Genomic DNA, 19,342 nt, shown 5'->3' with positions numbered 1-19,342 from the left:
TCCCAACCAAAACAAAAACAAACAACATGGAGAGTTCCACTAATTACAGTACCTACGATGTTTTCTTGACTATACAACTCAATTTAGTATACATTATATTTAATTCATTACGTATTACAATTACATGGAATAGAACTATTTAATTATCCACTTTTTAAAAAAAAGAAGAAATTATTAAGAAAGAATTTCATAAAATAATATAGAAAATGTTGTGAAATTGGTGTAAAGGATAGTTGTTAAACATTATTTCAATCTCTGGTACCGTATGTATGAGTTAAGTTGTCCGTCAAAAAGGCTATATATTATGTATCTCCCGCTCGTTTTGATCATTATATTTGAACTTTATGGTCTACTTCACAGGTCAACTTGAATATAAAAATGGCTGCTCTCAGCGGAAATGATGACCGGAAATAACGATGTTTCGTAATCGGTAAATTCCGTAAGGAATAAAAAAATGATTCTGATGATTAAATTGAACATCGTTTTTTCTAACATAATTTTAGGTTTATTCAATTGATTCAAGATATTTAAAACCATGTAAATATGTTTTCTCTAACTGTTCCGATCTCAACATCGGTAATTTTCGTATATATGACACAATATGATTGGTCAGATTTTAAAACTCTTCCGTGCTGTTCTCTGATTGGTCAACAATATTTCACCCACGCCATTTTGAAAATTCTTCCCGGGACGTGTAGAGAAAGCTGGAGGTGATTTTGAATAAACTCTCATTTGCTCGCGAGTAAAATGGATCGAAAAACAGAAGTTCAGCATAATCATGGTACACAGGATCATATATATGAACCAAGAAGAGCAAATACATAAGGAGACTGACGTTTTTTAGGCATCATATCCGGACTTTTCTGGTGTAAACAACGACAGTTGCGGTAAGATTATATATATTTTAGCACATTAAAGTTTCAGTTTTTTAAATAATAACTTAGTACAAAGATAGAGGAACAAAGACTGCCTTTTTTACCCATTTTGTAGTATTGTAGAAAGATAAAATAGTACGGTTATTGGCCATGTGGGGAACAAGGGTTTTTGTGATAAATTCTGATTGGGGAGGGAGGGGTGGAAGATGGGGGTAATTTTCAAGCCTTTGGCTTCCTAGTTCTAATTCATTCCAATTTTTTCAAGTTTACCAGAGACGAATTATTTATTTTCCCTTCAAAAACAATTCTGTAATTTGTATAAACTCAAATTTTTTCGGGGGGGGGGGGGGTAGGTTGGGTTCGGGAGGGGGGGCAGTTTATTTAAATAACATTGGGGCACACATTTTGTTTACTCTTTCAACATTTTCAAGGACAGATTGTTTATTACAAATATTTTTTTAAAAATATTTTATAAATCAGCCCCCCTTTTCTTCTCCAGATTGTCAAATCAAATGGTTGTCCCCTAAGAAACCCCAGATTAAAGAAAAGTAATTTCAATGGTACAATTGTATGGAATTTGGTGAACTCCGCTGGATCTTTTGGAATTTCAATTTATAATTATTGTTAATTTCAGTCAGCCGAACATTGAAGAAAAGCTGACAAGTCATGGAGGAAGAAAATCCCTCTCAAGAAAGTATTGCAGGTGTGTGAGCTAAACAAAATCTATATAGAATTATTTTGAATGTTAAAATGTGTGTTTTGTTGAGATAATGGTTCATTAAATTTTATTATTATATCATTCTGTTCTATATTTCACAGTGATGAAGTCAGATGAGATGACAGGTTGTGTGATTTGAAGATGGACTTCTGCAACAAAGTAAACACTCCTCTACCTTTTCCATACAAAAGAAACAGCAAAGCAGAGAGATCGAAACATTTGGTAAAAGTACAAAGAAAACAGGATTAGTTAAATTTGTGAAAAATATCAAGACTGTTGAAGAGCAGATTACATGTAAAAAGAAAGATCAAGACTACAGTTGGTAGCTGAATCAGTAGCCTAGCCACATTAATTACTTTTTAATTAGCTATTTGTACATTTAAGGTAATCTGAGTTACTAAAATTGTTATTTAACAAATATTTCAAATAAATAAAAGATTTTTGAATAACAATCAATAGATGCTATTAAGAACCTTAATCTCCAACCCCTTTTCTTCAAATAACAATTTTTGCCCATGATCATTTTAGTAGTTTTTAAAACTCTGTTTTGTATTATTTTAAGCATTTAAATGTATTTTTTGTCTATCATTCTTGTACTTTTTTGATATTTTTGAAATACAATCCTTCATGCTGATAAAAATACAAAAACAATACATATTAATACAAAATTAATACATTCTATATTTTTTTCATACTTTTACGTGTACTGTATTATTTTCATATTTTATATCTTTTTTGTATTTTTAATTGTTCCAGATGAAAAAATACAAAAATAATATATGTGATACAAAATTAATATATTCTATATTTTTTTTGTATTTTAATTCTAAAAGGTGAAAAAATACAAAAATAATATATGCTAATACAAAATTAATACATTCTGTATTTTTTCTATACTTTTCTATGGACTGTATTATTTTTATACTTTGGAGAGGAAAATAGAGAAATAATACAAAAGTACAAAAACAATACATTTTTACAGGTCATGTGTATCATTTCTGTATTATTTCGAAAAAATAAAGTATATTAAAAATATATTTTTCTGTGATTGGCTTTTAAAAAGTCTATTATTTTTGACCTAAATTGGAACCAAGATTTAGAGGGTTCCAAATTTGGTCATTAAAAATATACTTTTTTTGTATTATTTTAGTATTTTTTTCTTGTATTATTTTTGTATTCATTTTCGATATGGGCAAAATGCAAACAATTTCTGCATAGCTTGCAGTGCAAAATTTGACAGAAATGGCCTTTTTAACTTGACAATTTTATACAGTGTATAAAAGAATAATAGACCTTTTTACCAGTTAGAGTTGTCTCTCTTATCAAAGGGTCAGTGAACCTTAAGAGGACCCCCCCCCCCCCCCCCCCAAAATGTAATTCCACAACCTTCTAGTTTCATTTCCTTTGAAAAATTCTTTTAGCTTATCTACAACAGTAAAAGCTATTGTCAGTTCAAGACTTGATCCATTCCACAGCAATCACTAGCTGACCTGCAGGGTTAGTGACAGCAAAAATGATAGTCACTGACAGAGAAATATACACACTGTTAGAAGTAGGGCAAACTAACTATGTCAGTCGCATAAGTAGTTTATAGAGAGAAACAATGATTATTTATAAAAGTAGAGGAAGTGTTTAAGAGAGGAGATTGCCTTTTATACTTTGGATTACTCTATGAATCATGCTCAATGCTATTGTCAAAACATAGCTTTTTTTTACCACTTTATCTTCACATGCTCTGCAAAGTGATTTTATTCATTTTCGCTCCAGTGATGGGGACTGTGCGCGCAGAAAACACACTTGACTTTTCTTTCATTTTTCTTAAGTGCCAGGGTTAGAGATCTGCAAAACATTGGCTTCTGATGCTTGTTTCGATTTGTTGTCAGAGGAAATTGTTTGTTCTTAAGTATGAGAATATAAAGACATTATTTTTACTGGAGTTCATTCATAAGTTAGGAGTTAGTCAACATTTTTGGATTCATGAGCAAGTTGAAAGAATAAAAATTCTCTGGGATGAAGAACTCTCTGAGCATAGTGAACCAAGTGTGCACTCAGAAAGGTAAAAAATGATTTTAAATTGTATGTTTATGTGCAAGATCTTTTATGTCAGTTGTACTATAAGTTAACAGTGTGAAACTGTATTGTAATTTACAGTCATGCAGCATAGTCATTAAATGACTGCACTTAAAATATATACTAAACATCCATTAGGTTTTCAGTACAAATGGTAAATATCATTAGCTACTTTGTTTGTTTTCTTAATTAATTAACATTTTACAGGGTTCTATATTATGGTACAATGATTATGATGCACAGTCATTTATTCATTTGGCACAATGTGCAGCATGTATAAAGTAAAAATCAAATAAACATACAGTCAAACCTCGTTATCTCGGACTTGATGGGAAAAAGAATAAAACTTCAAGATATCCAAGGATTCGAGATATTGAAAGTAAAATCTTAAAGAATAAGTGATAATGGGACTTCCAAATCCCTTCGACATATCCCTGGTATTCGAGATATCTGTGTTTGAGATACTGAAGTTCAACTGTACATTCCTTCAGAGAGGGATTGGGGTATGATACTGTATGCATACATTCTAATGGATTTTTTGTTGATAATTTATGCAGATACACACACATATTGCACATATTTACAAGAATGATATATCTATTCCAGATGTTTTATAAAATTTGCTTTGATTACTGTTTATATAAAAAGGACTTGGCCTGTATAAAGTTACGTTGTATGTTTACATGGTTTACATAAAATCAAGGTGTCTGCAATTAGCTCAGTAGATCATGTGGCAATTATCTACAAACTTGTGTCAGATATAGACTGAAATTTATTTATAGATGCCCTGGGAATCAATCTGTAAATTTGCTTCAACCAGATAAAATTCTTCAGTTTTTTTTTTATAAAGGCATTAAAAGTCATTTGTTACAGTGAAGAAGAAAAACATGGCGGTTATATCTATGGTGTTGTTTTACTTGATAGATTTTACGATTTGTAGCACCTGGTGCAGTTTTGATAAAATGTAGCTAATTGTATAAAAACTTGAAAATTTCAAAAACAAATAGATACATATGGTGTGAAGGTTGAATTATTTCAAAAGGATTTTTTGAGCACTTTTGCAGGTGCTTTCTGATTAGGTATGTTTTGTAACAGTTGTATCTGAGAGACTAAAAATCTGAGTTACTCTAAAAAGCATTGGGAAACCTCAGGTAATTCTAGTGTCTTCATCAATAGATGAGGTCAGAATTGGCCAAGGTGTGTCTAGTGTCTAAAAAGTTGGTTTTGATGAATTAATGGAGGGCTATAGAAATGACATAATGAACAGAATTGACAAAAAAGTGTTCTTGCAGAATAATTCAAAAAAATTGTATTTGTGCAATTGAAATGGGAACCGGCCTGCACAAGCATTAGTTGGTGCTATTGTACAATTCCATCATTAAATATTTATTTCTTTTTGTTGTAGACCCTGGCCCAGTGACTCAGACTGATGCCAATGATGATAAGTGAGTATAGTCTCTTAAAATAGACATGACATAAAGTCTCAGGTTTCTCAAATGTTGTGAATGAATATCCCTGGGTTTTTCCTTGGAGAAACAAAGGAAAATGCTTACTATAAGTTTTCAATAAATAGGACATTTCCAAGAATGTGTCATATGAAAGTTTCATGTTTAGAGGGTGGACAGAAATTAATAACAATTTGATATCATTGATCAGGTTGGTTGGAATTATTAAAAGAGGAAGAAAAACACTAAGCCTGAATTCATTGTGCTTTTCAATGCAATTCATTTATTAATTCTTCAAATTTAGAATTTAAACTAGAGGTACTGTGAGCACTGAGTCACAAAATGATAACCAAATTACATTTGTACTACATGTATAATGCCAAAGTGAATGTTTTGCCATAGGAAACCCCAAATATCTGTCTGCATGAAATACTTGCACAATGGCATTATGTTATAAATGTGCACAATGGCACTATGCAATAAAGATGTAGTGAAGTGTCATTTTAATTTTATTCAGTGGTGTAGGGGGAGTTGGGGATAAGAGATGGGACCTCAAATATTATAGAAGGAATGGTGGATAATCCATATTTTGCAATGTAAAATCCCAAATCAGGCGCGGATCCAGGAATTGAAGTTAGGGGGGCGCAGAAAGTAGGCAGGGGGTCTGGGGGCCGCTTTGAGGCCCCCAGTGGGTCCAGGGCAAAGCCCTGGTGGGGGCCCAGAGGGCGAAGCCCCCGGAAGCTCCTGGATTCTAGAGATTTTGTAGGGTAAAAATGAGGTCTACCAAGTAGACATTTTTACATTTTCGTGGCAAAACTATGATTTACGCTAACTTTGACAGTTTTAGGGGGGGCGCGCGCCGGGTGCGCCCCCCTTAAATCCGCCACTGCAAATATTGTGTGTGCATGAACAAAATTTAAAATAGGAGATTCACAATTCCACTGTGAAGTAAAAAAAATTGTGAAAGTTGACATGATTAAATTGCATTCAGTTGTGTAAAAGGAGTTTTGGATAAGGGATGGCTACCAGCCCAAGCGTTATGGATGTACGTATGGACACCTCCATCACTATATAACCCCCCCCCCCCCTGAACTTTTTTGGGAGGGGGGGTAATAAAATACACATAAAAACTTATTGGACATAAAAGTATGAGTAATTGCAATCAAACAAGACAAAAGCATTTTCCATATTTTACAGATCCTTGTTTTAGACCAAAGCTTTGTCATTTTAGATAGGACAGTAACAAGATATTTTACTTTGGTCTGTGTGTACAACATACCTTAAGCGTGTTATGGTTTTAGTGTTTATGCTCAAGTAATACGGCTAAATATGAATGATTTATTAATTTTTGAAGTAGGAAAGGAAATGGGTTTTAATGAACAGGTCAAAAACATATATCAATTCACTTAAAATTTTTATTGCATAAAATGTATTTTTTAAAAAAATTAAGTGATTTATTTAAAAAACAAAATGTAGTAAGCATTCAAAATAGAAACAATAAAATAAATTAACATCAATTTAAAAAAAAAAAGAGGAATAAGAGAAGGATTTTATCTTTTCTTTGGAAACAGTTAATTGAATATTTAAAAAAAATAACAAATTGCATACCTGTATAACAGTGTTATAATGTCAATATGCATTTATTTGTATACACAAAGTATTCATTTGTATGTTTATATAAATGTAAATGTATATGTAGAAAAGTTTTTCACAACCCATGGTAGCAAATTAAGTCTATGCTTTTAAACTTATATTGTAAGTAATGACATATTTTTCTCCATGATGACTATCTCTGCATCATGTTTGTTGAATGAAAAGCCATGGGTACAAGGACTTCTGCTCAGATCTCCTGGGGAGGAAAAATGATTTGCTAGGGAGGTCACTGTCAGTGAGTTAACTGAGATGTGTATTTAATCCCGCTGGGTTCTGTTTGGATAGAAATGTCTGGTAATGCACCTGGTGCCATGCCTCTGTTATCATACTTATCTCAGAGATAAAAGTTTTCAATTCCCCCATATCTTAATTAGCAGTGCATAAATTATCTTCATGACTGCTGAGTCATTTAAGAAAATTATTATTTGTTTATCAGAAAGTACATTCTTTTTCCGACATGGATATTACAAATTCAAATGCATACATGTACATTGATTTATACCTCCATTTAGTTGTCGACGTCAGCTTTTGAATTGATAAGATCTAGTTCAATTAACATGATTGGTTCTTAAATTAGGCAGTCATGTCCTTTACCCATAATTTTCAGTATGTGTATTGATAGGTTTTCTGTCATTTTAACGAATAAAGGGGTGCGGGTGTGAGGTGGTTAAAAAAGGTTTTCATTTGAAGTGTATATATGACCATATGTTCTTAACAGTTTTGCAACAGGTGAACATAAGAGTCATATGGGCTTCCATTCTCAACTGTAGGGTAACACCCAGAGAAATTAATTACCTGATCTTTGATTTGTTTAGTTAAGGTTTTCCTTAGAGCTCTCAGCCTAGACAAAGAGGATTTCTTTAAGAAAATATAAATGTTTACTTCTCCTCGTTGAAAGGAAATAAAATATCTAAGAAAATAAAAGCAGAGAGCAATTTCTGCTGTCTGGATCTGTCATTTGTAGTGAAAACAAATATATGTTGTTTTTTTCTTGCAGACTCCCAAGATGCAAGCCACCTGTGCCAAAGAAGCCATCGATCAGTCAAAAACCTGCAAACCTTACGCGGTCGCTGAGTGCCTCTCCCAAGAAAGGTGATTCATTGTTACAGTAAAAAATATCAGAATTTTCAATCTAGCATAGCAAGAGGGTGTACTTTATTGTATAATAATGGATTTTTTTTTCATAAATGAAAAACATTTTCTACAGATTTTGTGAAAAATGCTCATTGTTGGTTTTGTTCATTGTTCAGTTATTGCAAAGTTTGTGATATTTACTTTTTACAAATTTTTAATGCAAGTTACCTTTTAATTTGGTAAGTAGCAGCAGTCCTGCTAATGATAATGAACAGAAATTTAAAAATGGAATGATGTCTGTTTTAGATGCTAAGCCACAGAAAATCCCTCCACCCCTACCTAAAACTCCTCCTAATTGTGGTGAAAGAAAAGCAGAATGCACAACTGACAGCACAGCACTCAGCACATCAGAGCACAAATCCATCACAAAATGTGCACCAGCAAATGACAACTGCATATCAAATGTCATTGAAACCACCTTAAATGGGTCTTTTGACGAATCAAATTCATCCTTACTTAATGTTGACCAATCATATTTTACCAATAGCATTTGTGACTTAAATCAAAATACATCATCATTGTCGAATGAAGATTTAACAAAACTCCCCCAAACTCAAATTTTTTCCAAATCTCCTAGGCCAAGGCTACCAAGAACATCTTCCAATTCAAGTGTGAATAAAAATTGCAGTCCGAAAGCTTCAAATTCTAATTCTCCCAACGTGGTCAGAAAGGCTAAGGTTCCTGACTCAAAGAGCACATTTTATGATGATGAATGTAATGATGAGGAAACTCATTTAGGCCAAAGCTGCTTTTATGTAGCATCTGAGGATTCAGTGACCATATCTTCCTCTTCTGTACAGTCACATAACCAGGATCCTGGTAAAAGTGCAAGATCCATTAGCAATACCAACACAGAAACACTGATAAACCCTAAAGGAACTGTGTCTGGGATGGAAAATTCTAGCACAAAGTCAGTTAAGAAACCCATCAAAACTCCACCAAAAGTTCCTCCAAAAGTGAGTTCTAAGAGAGCTGGAGGTCAAAAGGTTATCTCTAGTTCTGTTGATTCTCAACCAAAACTTGAAAACATATCAACTCAGTTAATAAACTCAGAGTGTCCATCACTATGTGTAGATTCAAAAGTGAAGGAATCTTTAACATTGCTTTCTGTGGAAGTGGAGAATGGTACTTCAACACAAGATATAAATGGAAATTTTGAAAATGCCAAATTACCAACAAGCCCTAGAAATCTCAGTTGTTATAAAACGCCTTCTCCTAGGCCCAGGCCAATGCCAAAGCCTAGAAAATCCGTTACTCCCAGTCCAAGAAAGAGAGGTGAAGCAACAGGAGAAGAAAAGAAAAGTGGTGCTAGTGATTCAAAGGATGCTTCTGAGAAAGAAACAGAGAGTTCATTGCAACCTGAAGCTGATGTGAAAGATTCCACTAAATGTAGTGTGGAGAAAGTCATAGACACCAATGAAGAAGATAATTTGGAAAAAATGAAAGTCTCCACTGAAGGTAGTGTGGAAAAAGTGGAAGTTTTTACTAAATGTAATGTGGAAAATGTGAAAGACTTCACTGAAGATAGTGTGGAAAAAGTGAAAGACTTTATTGAAAGTAATGTGGAAAAAGAGAAAAACATTGTGGATAATAATTCAAAGGATCAAGGATTATTGTCAGAACTCAGAGAAGAAGTTAGTGTTTCTGGGATGGAGTCCTCAGAATCAGTGGCTGAAAATTCACAGAAAAGTATTAGCAAAACAGAAAGTGATGCTGAGAAGAAAACATGTAAAGAAGAGGTTATAAACCCATCGAATATAATATGTGATACTTCAGACTCTAAGGAAATAACTCATCAGAGTTTCCAAGACTATGTGAAGCAAGGTTTGGATTTAACAAGTGTGACTCCACAAGATAGCAGTATGTGTAATGTCCAATCTGATGAAAGTACAACACAAAAAATGCTATCTCCCATTGCAGAGGATAAACCTATCACCATGAAAGGTTTGGACAGTGAGTTCAACAAATCTGTGTTAGATGTGGAGGCAGACCTTCCAGAAACTTCATCACTTTTAGATGAAATTGAGAAAATTGTCACAAAGAGGATGAACAGTCTTGAGAATTCACCTGAAGATGTTTCTTCTGAGAAAACCACAGATGTGCCAATCAGACCACCTCGTCCAAAGAGAGAATCTAGGAGAAAGTCCTCCATGGGGGAGGTTCCATCCATGTGTTCAGACTCAAATCAGCCTGGTTCTGATTTCAGGGGTTCGTCCACATCATTAAATGACATGCCACTTCCAAGTGGTAAAAAGGTGCAACCACCCAAGCCTAAGAGACACAAAATCAACAAAAACGTTACTAGGAGTCAGTCGGATATTTCTGGAATCCGGCCACAAGGACTGGATATGTGCAATAAAGGAATTAGTATTGATATCAGTGATGATGATGGGGAAAAGAAAAATCCTGTTTTACCACCTAGAAAAGCTCAAGGTAGGAATGCTGGCAAAGGTAGAAGTTTGACTGTTGATTTCTGTGTTCCAGCCAACCAGCATGCTCTGTTGAGGGAAATAGCTTTGGCAGATCATAGGAGAGAATTAGAGACTTCACTAAGTCCAGAAAGTCAGAAGTCTTCTCAAGGTTCTGAAAATACTCACTCTCTAACAAATTTGCAAAACACAAAACGCCAACTTCGTCCCTCAAGAAAAGCACCACCACCTCCACCTTCTGCTAGTCCCATCCCCAAAACTACTAAAGATTCTTCAGAGGATGTTCCTAATCCACATGGCATTTCCACTAACAATATTCACCAAGGTTCTTTTTCAGCCCCTACTCACAGTGATGATGACTCAAGTAATGTTGACTCTCATGAATATCATTACATCCCTGAGGATTTGATTAATCCACCATCTGACTCCGCTCTCCACAAAGAAAAATCTCCCTCTCCACCTGATCTTCCACCTCGAACCTACAACACCAATTTCTCAGCATCAACATCCATCATTAACTTAGACACTGACCGTCCAGTTAGTGTGGTCAGTGTGTTCAGTAGTCAGTCAGAAAGTGGGTCATTTGGTCATGGCAGTCCAGAAATTGATGAACTAAGTACAGATGACTCTGAGTGTGAAAATGAAGAAGACAAGGTATGATAATAATGAACTTTTAAGTGTTGGTGATACCTGTATACTGCTATATCTGGTAATGAAATTTTTAATATTGATCCACTCCTGGAAACATTTTAAGCTCAACTGTGCCAAAGGCTCAAGTGAGCTTTTCTGATCAGAATTTGTCTGTTGTCTGGCGTTGTTGGTATTGTCGTTGTTGTTGTCCATGTTGTCATTACCTCACCTCACCTATTCTCTTCGTGTCTGCTGGCACATAAGGCCCCAAATACACTGGCTCCACCTGCCTCTGTCTTTGGCTGCTGCCCTTGCTGATGCCCAGCTATTCCATCCCAACTGTAATCTTTCTTGTTCTGTGGTTCTTCTCCAAGTTGTTTTCGGCCAGCCTACTTTCCTCTAGATCTTTCCTTCTGGATGCCATGTTGTCATTGGTGTCATTGAAAACTTTTCAGAATTTTATCTTCACCAGAACCACTTGGCCACTTTCAACTAAACTTGCCACAAGGCATTCTTGGGTAAAGGGAATTCAAGGTTATTCATATAAGGGGCAATGCCTTTTTTCAAAAGGAGATAATTTAGAATTAGTCAAATTTTAATGGCATCTTTAAAAACCTTCTCAAGAACCACTGGGCCAGATAAGATTAAACTTATATGAAGGCATCATTACGTAGTGTAGATTCGAGTTTGTTTAAATCATGACCCCCTGGGGTAGGGTGAAATCGCAACAGGGGATCATAGTTATACATGGGAATATATAGGAAATATCTTAAAAAATCTTCTCAAGAACAGCAAAATTAAGCCATGATTAGTCATATTCAAACAGAAACATCCTCAGGTAGTGATTCAAGTTTGTTCAAATCATGACACCTGGGGAAAAGGTAGGGCCACAACAGCAGACCAAAGTTATAAACAGGAATATATTGGAAAGTCTTTTTAAAATCATTTTCTCATGATCAGAAAAGTCATCATAATGATACAGAATCATCCTAAGATAGTGTAAATTCATTATTTTTCCAAATCATGTCCCCTAGGTGTAGGATGGGGACACAACAGGGATGTGATCAAAGTTATGCATAGAAATATGTAGGAAATATAAAATCTTTTTATATATCTTTTTTATGGCCAGCAAAGCCATGATTAATCATATTAAATAAACATTGAAACATCCTTAGGTAGTGTAGCTTCAAGTTTGTTCAGTATTAATGACCCCTAAGGGGTAAGTAGGGACCACAAGAGGGAATGAAAGTTATACATAGAAAGATGTTGGAAAAATCTTCTTCTCAAGAATGTAGCAAACCCATGAATAGTCATAGTAATATAGAAGGATATTTAGGTAGTGTAGTTTGAAATTTATTCAAATCATTACCCCAAGTTATACATAGGAAGATGTAGGAAATATCATTAATTCTTCTAAGGACAGCATAGCCATGATTCTATTCATATTCAAAAGGATTGTCAGGTTGTGTGGATTTAAGTTTGTTCAAATCATGAACCTCTGGGCAGTGATGATTCTCTTCCGATATTTAGCGGAATTCCGCTAATTTGAATCCAAGAATCCGATATTTACGAGTGATTTCGATACTTTAAATTTTTGCAGCGATCCATTTCCATTTTTGTCCGGGTAAAAAATTCAAGTTGTTTCGTCCGTGTTTATAATAGATCTAATCTGCATCATCCAGACGTTTTCTTATATCTCCAAGTAAGGTAAACACGAAAGCAGGAATGATTGAGACTTCCTTACAATGGCGTGGCGGTTCATTCAGCCAGGTCAAGATGTGAAAGTTGTTGAACAAACTGTTACACTTCAATTTTTGTCCCTCATTTAAACCTATTTTGGACTTGCTAAAGCCCATATTTAATCAGCCCCTTGACTTCCAAACTATTTCTGAATCAGATATTTTGGCCAATTCACAGAATCATCACTGCTCTGGGGTATGGTTGGGCCACATTAGGCAATAAAAGTTTTACATGGGAATATATAGAAAAAATCTTCAAAAATCTTCTTCTCAAGAACAGCAAAGCCATGATTAGTCATATCAATATGGAAACAATCACTCCTGGGGGGTGGGGGCATATATATTTTTAGGTCACCTGAGTCACTCAGGTGACCTATTGCTATCCGTTCTCGTCCGTCGGCGTGCGTCGTGCGGTGTGCGTCGTGTGTTAACATTTGAACATTTTTAGCTTCTTCTCTGAAACCGCTTAACCAATTTCAACCAAATTTGGCATATAGCACCTATGGGTGAAGGGGAACAAAAATTGTGAATTCCATGGTCCCTGCTCCCCTGGGGCCTGAGGGGTGGAGCTAAAACCACCAAAAATAATGCAATCTTTAAAAATCTTCTTCTTTACTCCTGGACATCAAGCAGTCAAACTGTTGGCATCATTGTAATAAGCATTGAGTCCTCTACCAAAATTGTGAAATTCATGGCCCCAGGGACAGGGGTTCTGGTGCTAGGGTGGGGCTATATAGATCATATAGGGAAAGTGCATTATTTCTTTGAAAATCTTCTTCTCTGCTCCTGGGTATTAAATAAAGTAACTAAGTACATAGTTATGAAGAACAAGAGTGCCTCTTTCAAAATTGTGAAATTCATGGCCCCAGGATCAGGGGTTCTGGTGTTAGGGCGGGGCTCTATTGATTATATAGAGAAAATGCATTAATTCTTTGAAAATCTTCTTCTCTGCTCCTGGGTATTAAATAAATTTACTAAGTATATAGTTATGATGAGCAAGAGTGCCTCTTTCAAAATTGTGAATTTCATGGCCCCTGGGTCAGGGGTTCTGGTGTTAGGGCAGGGCTCTATTGAGTATATAGTGAAAATGTATTAATTCTTTGAAAATCTTCTTCTCTGCTCCTGGGTATTAAATAAAGTAACTTAGTACATATTTATGATGAGCAAGAGTGCCTCTTCCAAAATTTTGAATTTCATGGCCCCAGGGTCAGGGGTTCTGGTGTTAGGGCAGGGCTTTATTGATTATATACATTAGTTAAAATGCATTAATTCTTTGAAAATCTTCTTATCTGCTCCTGGGTATTAAATGAACTAATTTAGTACATAGTTATGATGAGCAAGAGTGCCTCTTCCAAAATTGTGAATTTCATGGCCCCAGGGTCAGGGGTTCTGGTGTTAGGGCGGGTCTCTATTGATTATATTGTTAAAATGCATTAATTCTTTGAAAATCTTCTTATCTGCTCCTGGTTATTAAATGAACTAATTTAGTACTTAGTTATGATGAGCAAGAGTGCCTCTTCCAAAATTGTGAATTTCATGGCCCCAGGGTCAGGGGTTCTGGTGTTAGGGCGGGTCTCTATTGATTATATAGTGAAAATGCATTAATTCTTTGAAAATCTTCTTATCTGCTCCTGGATATTAAATGAACTAAGTTAGTACATATTTATGATGAGCAAGAGTGCCTCTTCTGAAATTATGAATTTCATGGCCCCAGGGTCAGGGATTCTGGTGTTAGGGTGGGGCTCTATTGATTATATAGTGAAAAGGCATTAATTCTTTGAAAATCTTCTTCTCTGCTCCTGGGTATTAGATAAACTAACTTAGTATATAGTTATGATGAGCTAGAGTGCCTCTTTCATAATTTTGAATTTCATGGCCCCAGGATCAGGGGTTCTGGTGTTAGGGCAGGGCTCTATTGATTATATAGTAGAATTGCAATAATTTTCTCTGCTCCTGGGTATTAAGTACATAGTTATGAAGAACAAGAGTGCCTCTTTCAAAATTGTGAATTTCATGGCCCCAGGGTCAGAGGTTCTGGTGTTAGGGTGGGGCTCTATTGATTATATAGTTAAAATGCATTAATTCTTTGAAAATCTTCTCTGCTCCTGGGCATTAAATAAAGTAACTTAGTACATAGTTATGATGAGCAAGAGTGCCTCTTCCAAAATTTTGAATTTCATGGCCCTTGGGTCAGGGGTTCTGGTGTTAGGGCAGGGCTCTATTGATTATATAGTAGAATTGCATTAATTCTTTGAAAATCTTTTTCTCTGCTCCTGGGTATTAAATAAACTAATTAAGAACATAGTTATGGTGAGCATGACTGCCTTTTCAGAAATTGTTTCATGGCCCTTGGGTCAGGGGTTCTGGTGTTAGGGATGGGCTCCATTGATTATATAGTAAAATTGCATTAATTCTTTGAAAATCTTCTCTGCTCCTGGATATTAAATAAACTAAGTACATAGTTATGATGAGCATGGCTGCCTCAGAAATTATGAATTTAATGGCCTCTGGGTAAGGGGTTCTGGTGTTAGGGCGGGGCTTTATTGATTAGATAGGGAATTGGCATGAATTCTTTCAAAATCTTATGTGCGCCTGGGTATTCTTCAAACAAAGGAAGTGCATGGTTATGATAAGGAAGAATGCCTCATGGCCTTTGGGTCAGGGGTTCTGGTGAGGGGGAAAGAGCTCTATTGATTATATATAGTGAAAATGCATAATTTCTTTCAAAATATTTTTTCTACTACTGGTTATAAAGTAAAGAAACAAGTGTATAGTTATAATGAGAAAGGGTGCTTCTTCCAGAATTGTGAGTTCGTGGCCAGTGGGTCAGATGTTCTGGGTAAGGATGGGGCTTTATTTATTTAATTTTATGGTGAAAATGCATTTCTTTGAAAATCTTCTATGCTTCTGGGGATGTTCAAGGCAAACAGAGTAAAAGTTTTAATATGCAAGGGTATTTTTACCAGATTTTTGAACACCTGGACCATTTAGTCAAGTGTTCTAGTCCTGGCCAGGGCTCTATTAACTTGTATTCTGCTGAGCAAAGTTATTCCCCTTTGCCATTCACCTTTGATAATTAATCAATGTAAATAATGTATTTGAAAGCTTAATAGAATAAGAGAATTATGCAAGATAATTTATTGTATAATGAAAATGTACTTTCATAGATTTAATGACTTGGAAAGTCAGATAGGCAGATAGATACTAGACCAATTATTTTGTTGATGCTAATCATACTATTTTTCTTGCTTTTGGGCAACAAAGCTTCATTTTTCAGTTTATGGATCCTCTAAATTGTTGTATTGTACTCAGGTGACCGTTAAGGCCCTTGGGCCTCTTGTTAAACTTTTCAATTCTAAACTGATGTCTTCTTTCTCTAACCGAAATGTTCAGATGAGTGAAGTGGCCCATGCCAATAGGCCTCTTGTTTTTTTTTAAATGCTTTGTTGTCCTATTTCCTTGTTCATCATGTTCATGGAAATACAAATTTACAAGTATTTTACTCTCGGTCTGTAGAGGCAAATCCAAATTTTATGTATTTGTGATCATATATTTAATATAGGTAAATAAGGAAACTAGATATTAAAAAAACAACAAAATTTCTTGTAAAGCTATGAATATAGAGGTAATACATTATTAATGTTTCTGAATGTTATTTTATGTGTTTCTAGTTGTAATAATTTTCATTATTTATGTATCATTTATCCAATTTATTTTTATTTCAAATGTTGTTTCTCCTCTATAACATTCCAAGTGCAAATGGAATTCTTAGAATATTTGGATGCTGGTTTTGTAAATACAGAATTTAATTTGTGAGCTGTTCTGTGTTGCAACTTGTTTAAAAGAACTTGACCTGTAAATTCAGATTGCCAGAAAACGGGCCAAAAAAGTGTTTCACATCGCCAGGGAGATCTGTTCGTCAGAGGAAGTTTTTGTTGATGTTTTGAGGCTTTTGAATGTGGTAAGTTTATATTCCAAGTCAGGATACCCTCTAGATGTAAACAGGGGGGTCAGTACCAGGGTCTGTTTGTGAGAAATTTTCTGTTTTGCTCCAAGAAGTTTGGGAAGAATGAAAAGAGAGGGATTGCAAATTTCTAGAAATAATGTGTATTGAATTGCAACTGCAAACAACTACAAAAATGTGTTATACATTAAATTTTTTAAAAAAAGTTTAGCTTATTTTCAACCATACATTGTTTACAAGCTGCTAAACATGTTACAAATCAAGCTGCAATTTTCACTCCAATTTTTTCAGGAATAGGGGTGGGAAAGGAGGGGGTGGGGATGGGGTGGGACTTTAGTAGAGGCAGACACAAATAAATTGTAATCCCCCCCCTTTGAAAAGGAGGGGAACCTGAAATAAATATGAATTTAAAAAACAATATTCTTATTCATGACTCTTTGTAGGATCTGGAGTTTTACTTTCACAATGTGTTTTTCTATTACAATTTTTGAACAGCATTCCTGACAATGCATGATCATAACGGTATTTCAGTTGTGAAGTGTTTTAATGTGCTGCTTGTAAACGTAAAGTGATCTTATTTATTTAATCTTAAGAAAAGCAACACAAGTAAACCAGGTAGATTTAACTAAAAGGAAGAACTTGGACACTAGTTTGATACAAATGTACATATTGTAAATTATCATAATAATTGACGATTAAAACTAAAAGCATAAATTACCTATGTGAAGCTGCTGTTAAATCAGCTTAGGAGAAACATGTATATACTTGTATTATACATATATTCAGTTGTTAATGTTATATCTGACCACTGTATTTTTAGGATTTTCGAGTGTTCATTTCTCAAGCTACAGAAGCCAATGGTAAACCAGTAATTCCTAATGATATCCTTAATAAGGTCCTCAACTACCTGCCACAGTTACAGAACTTAAACGAGGAACTGCTGCAAGACCTACAGGAGCGGCTGGCCAAATGGTAGGTGTGTGTGTGTGTGTGGGGGGGGGGGGGGGGGTCAAAGGTTTCTGGACTTGTGTGTGGAAAGACACACTTGCTCATCTGAAACACAGGTCATGCACAAATTCAGCTGAATTTTCATTCATGTGATAAAATATAAGTAAACGAAATTCAAATAAATTTTATGATTTTGATGGTTGGTACATCCATATGAGACAGTGAATTGTATATTTAGTTGTTACTTTCAGTGGGTAATCTTTGTAAATTTGTGCAGATTTTCAGCATATCAAGTGCACACTTCTTCATGTATCTTAGAGAAATTTAATTGGATTATGTAAGACAGAGTCTTAAATAAACTACAAATTAATAAAAACATCTAACAGCTGATTTATACCTGTTAGTGAGAAGATAGGTTTTCAGACAGATTACAAATTTTATCATAAAAGCACTATACTGGTATTTGGCATTTGCTCAAATATGTGCAAGAGATTTAATGTTAAATTAAGTACCACTGCTAAAACAATAACTGTGGTTTAATAGATTTTTTTTTTTATATGTAGATTTTTTTATATGTTTGTAAAGACACAGCACTAAGGTATAATATTAATTTGATATTATTATGTCTCAAAAATGGAAACCAACCCACCCACACCCACCACCTTAATTCTGACTTGGCAGAATTAAGGCGAGCATTTATCGTTTGATATTCAGTAGTGTCCATATCTTAAATGACAATTTGGAATTTTTAGAAAATTATAACCTTTCTGAGAACTTCCTAACATGGGAATGGTGTTTGCTCAAGCATTTAGGAGGAGACAAAAAAATATTTAGTTAAAAATTGCAGTTTTCTAATGTTTTACTTTCAAAATGATATTTACTTCTAATGAAAAGTACCTCATTTTTCAGGGATGAGTTACCCCAGGTTGCAGACATTTTCGTTAAGAAGGGACCATTTCTGAAGCTGTATACCTCTTACATTAAGGACTTTTCAGAAGCCAATGAGATCCTGGATGAAGCGTGTAAAAGACATCCTTCATTTCTCACAGCAGTCAAACAGTTTGAGGTGTGTAGCTAAAGTTGAATATTAAACAAAGAAATTAATGTCATTTATTATATTATATCCAGATAGTATATTATGTTTCAAATTGGTGTTATTTGAAGAGCAAATTGGATTACTAGGTAGTGTGCAAAAGATTTCCTTTAAAATGAATTCGGAAGATACTTGTTAATTTTTATTGCAGCAGTATTTTAAAGCAGTGTTATTAATACTGTATAAGCAGAAATTTTAGTGAGGATACAATTTTGGCATTTTTAGTGAGGGTGTTGAGATCGCTAAAAATTAAATATTGCTAACAATTTATTCTGCATAAGAGGTAAATGTTATCTTTCTATACACCATAAAATCACTAAAACTAATTCTGGCTAAAAATAAATACTTATTTTTAATGAAAAATTGCTAAATTTGCGTCTGGCTAAAAATTCCACTTATACAATATGCAGAAACGCATGTAGAAAATAGAAAGTATGAAATGTACTGCATTAATTAATAAGCTTACAAGAACTAATTTATTATACACGTACATATATAGTCTTGCTTTGTTACAGAGAAGTCCGAGATGTGCTAGTCTGGCCCTGAAACACTACATGTTAAAACCCATACAGAGAATACCTCAATATAGACTACTGCTGCAAGGTAACTAGTATAACAATGACCATGGAGTACCCTGTTACTGT

At 34.6% G+C, this 19,342-nt stretch overlaps 1 protein-coding gene across 1 annotated transcript in view; it reads left to right on the top strand.

Annotated features, from left to right (window-relative positions):
- The first annotated feature begins 3,603 nt into the window (after positions 1-3,603).
- LOC133195901 (FYVE, RhoGEF and PH domain-containing protein 6-like) overlaps positions 3,604-19,342 on the top strand; it is a 28,740-nt gene continuing 13,001 nt past the window's right edge. Inside the window, exons 1-8 of the mRNA XM_061331879.1 lie at positions 3,604-3,649; positions 5,069-5,108; positions 7,759-7,853; positions 8,142-10,978; positions 16,559-16,654; positions 17,478-17,629; positions 18,515-18,671; positions 19,214-19,301. Of these exons, the coding sequence (XP_061187863.1) occupies positions 3,604-3,649; positions 5,069-5,108; positions 7,759-7,853; positions 8,142-10,978; positions 16,559-16,654; positions 17,478-17,629; positions 18,515-18,671; positions 19,214-19,301 (3,511 nt within the window). The remainder of the gene's footprint in view (positions 3,650-5,068; positions 5,109-7,758; positions 7,854-8,141; positions 10,979-16,558; positions 16,655-17,477; positions 17,630-18,514; positions 18,672-19,213; positions 19,302-19,342) is intronic.

This window comes from Saccostrea echinata, unplaced genomic scaffold (genome assembly GCF_033153115.1).
Source record: "Saccostrea echinata isolate AGI-Se365-2 ecotype Australia unplaced genomic scaffold, CSIRO_AGI_Sech_v1 ptg000029l, whole genome shotgun sequence".
Lineage (NCBI taxonomy): Eukaryota > Metazoa > Mollusca > Bivalvia > Ostreida > Ostreidae > Saccostrea > Saccostrea echinata.
This window is presented reverse-complemented; position numbering and strand designations above follow the sequence as displayed.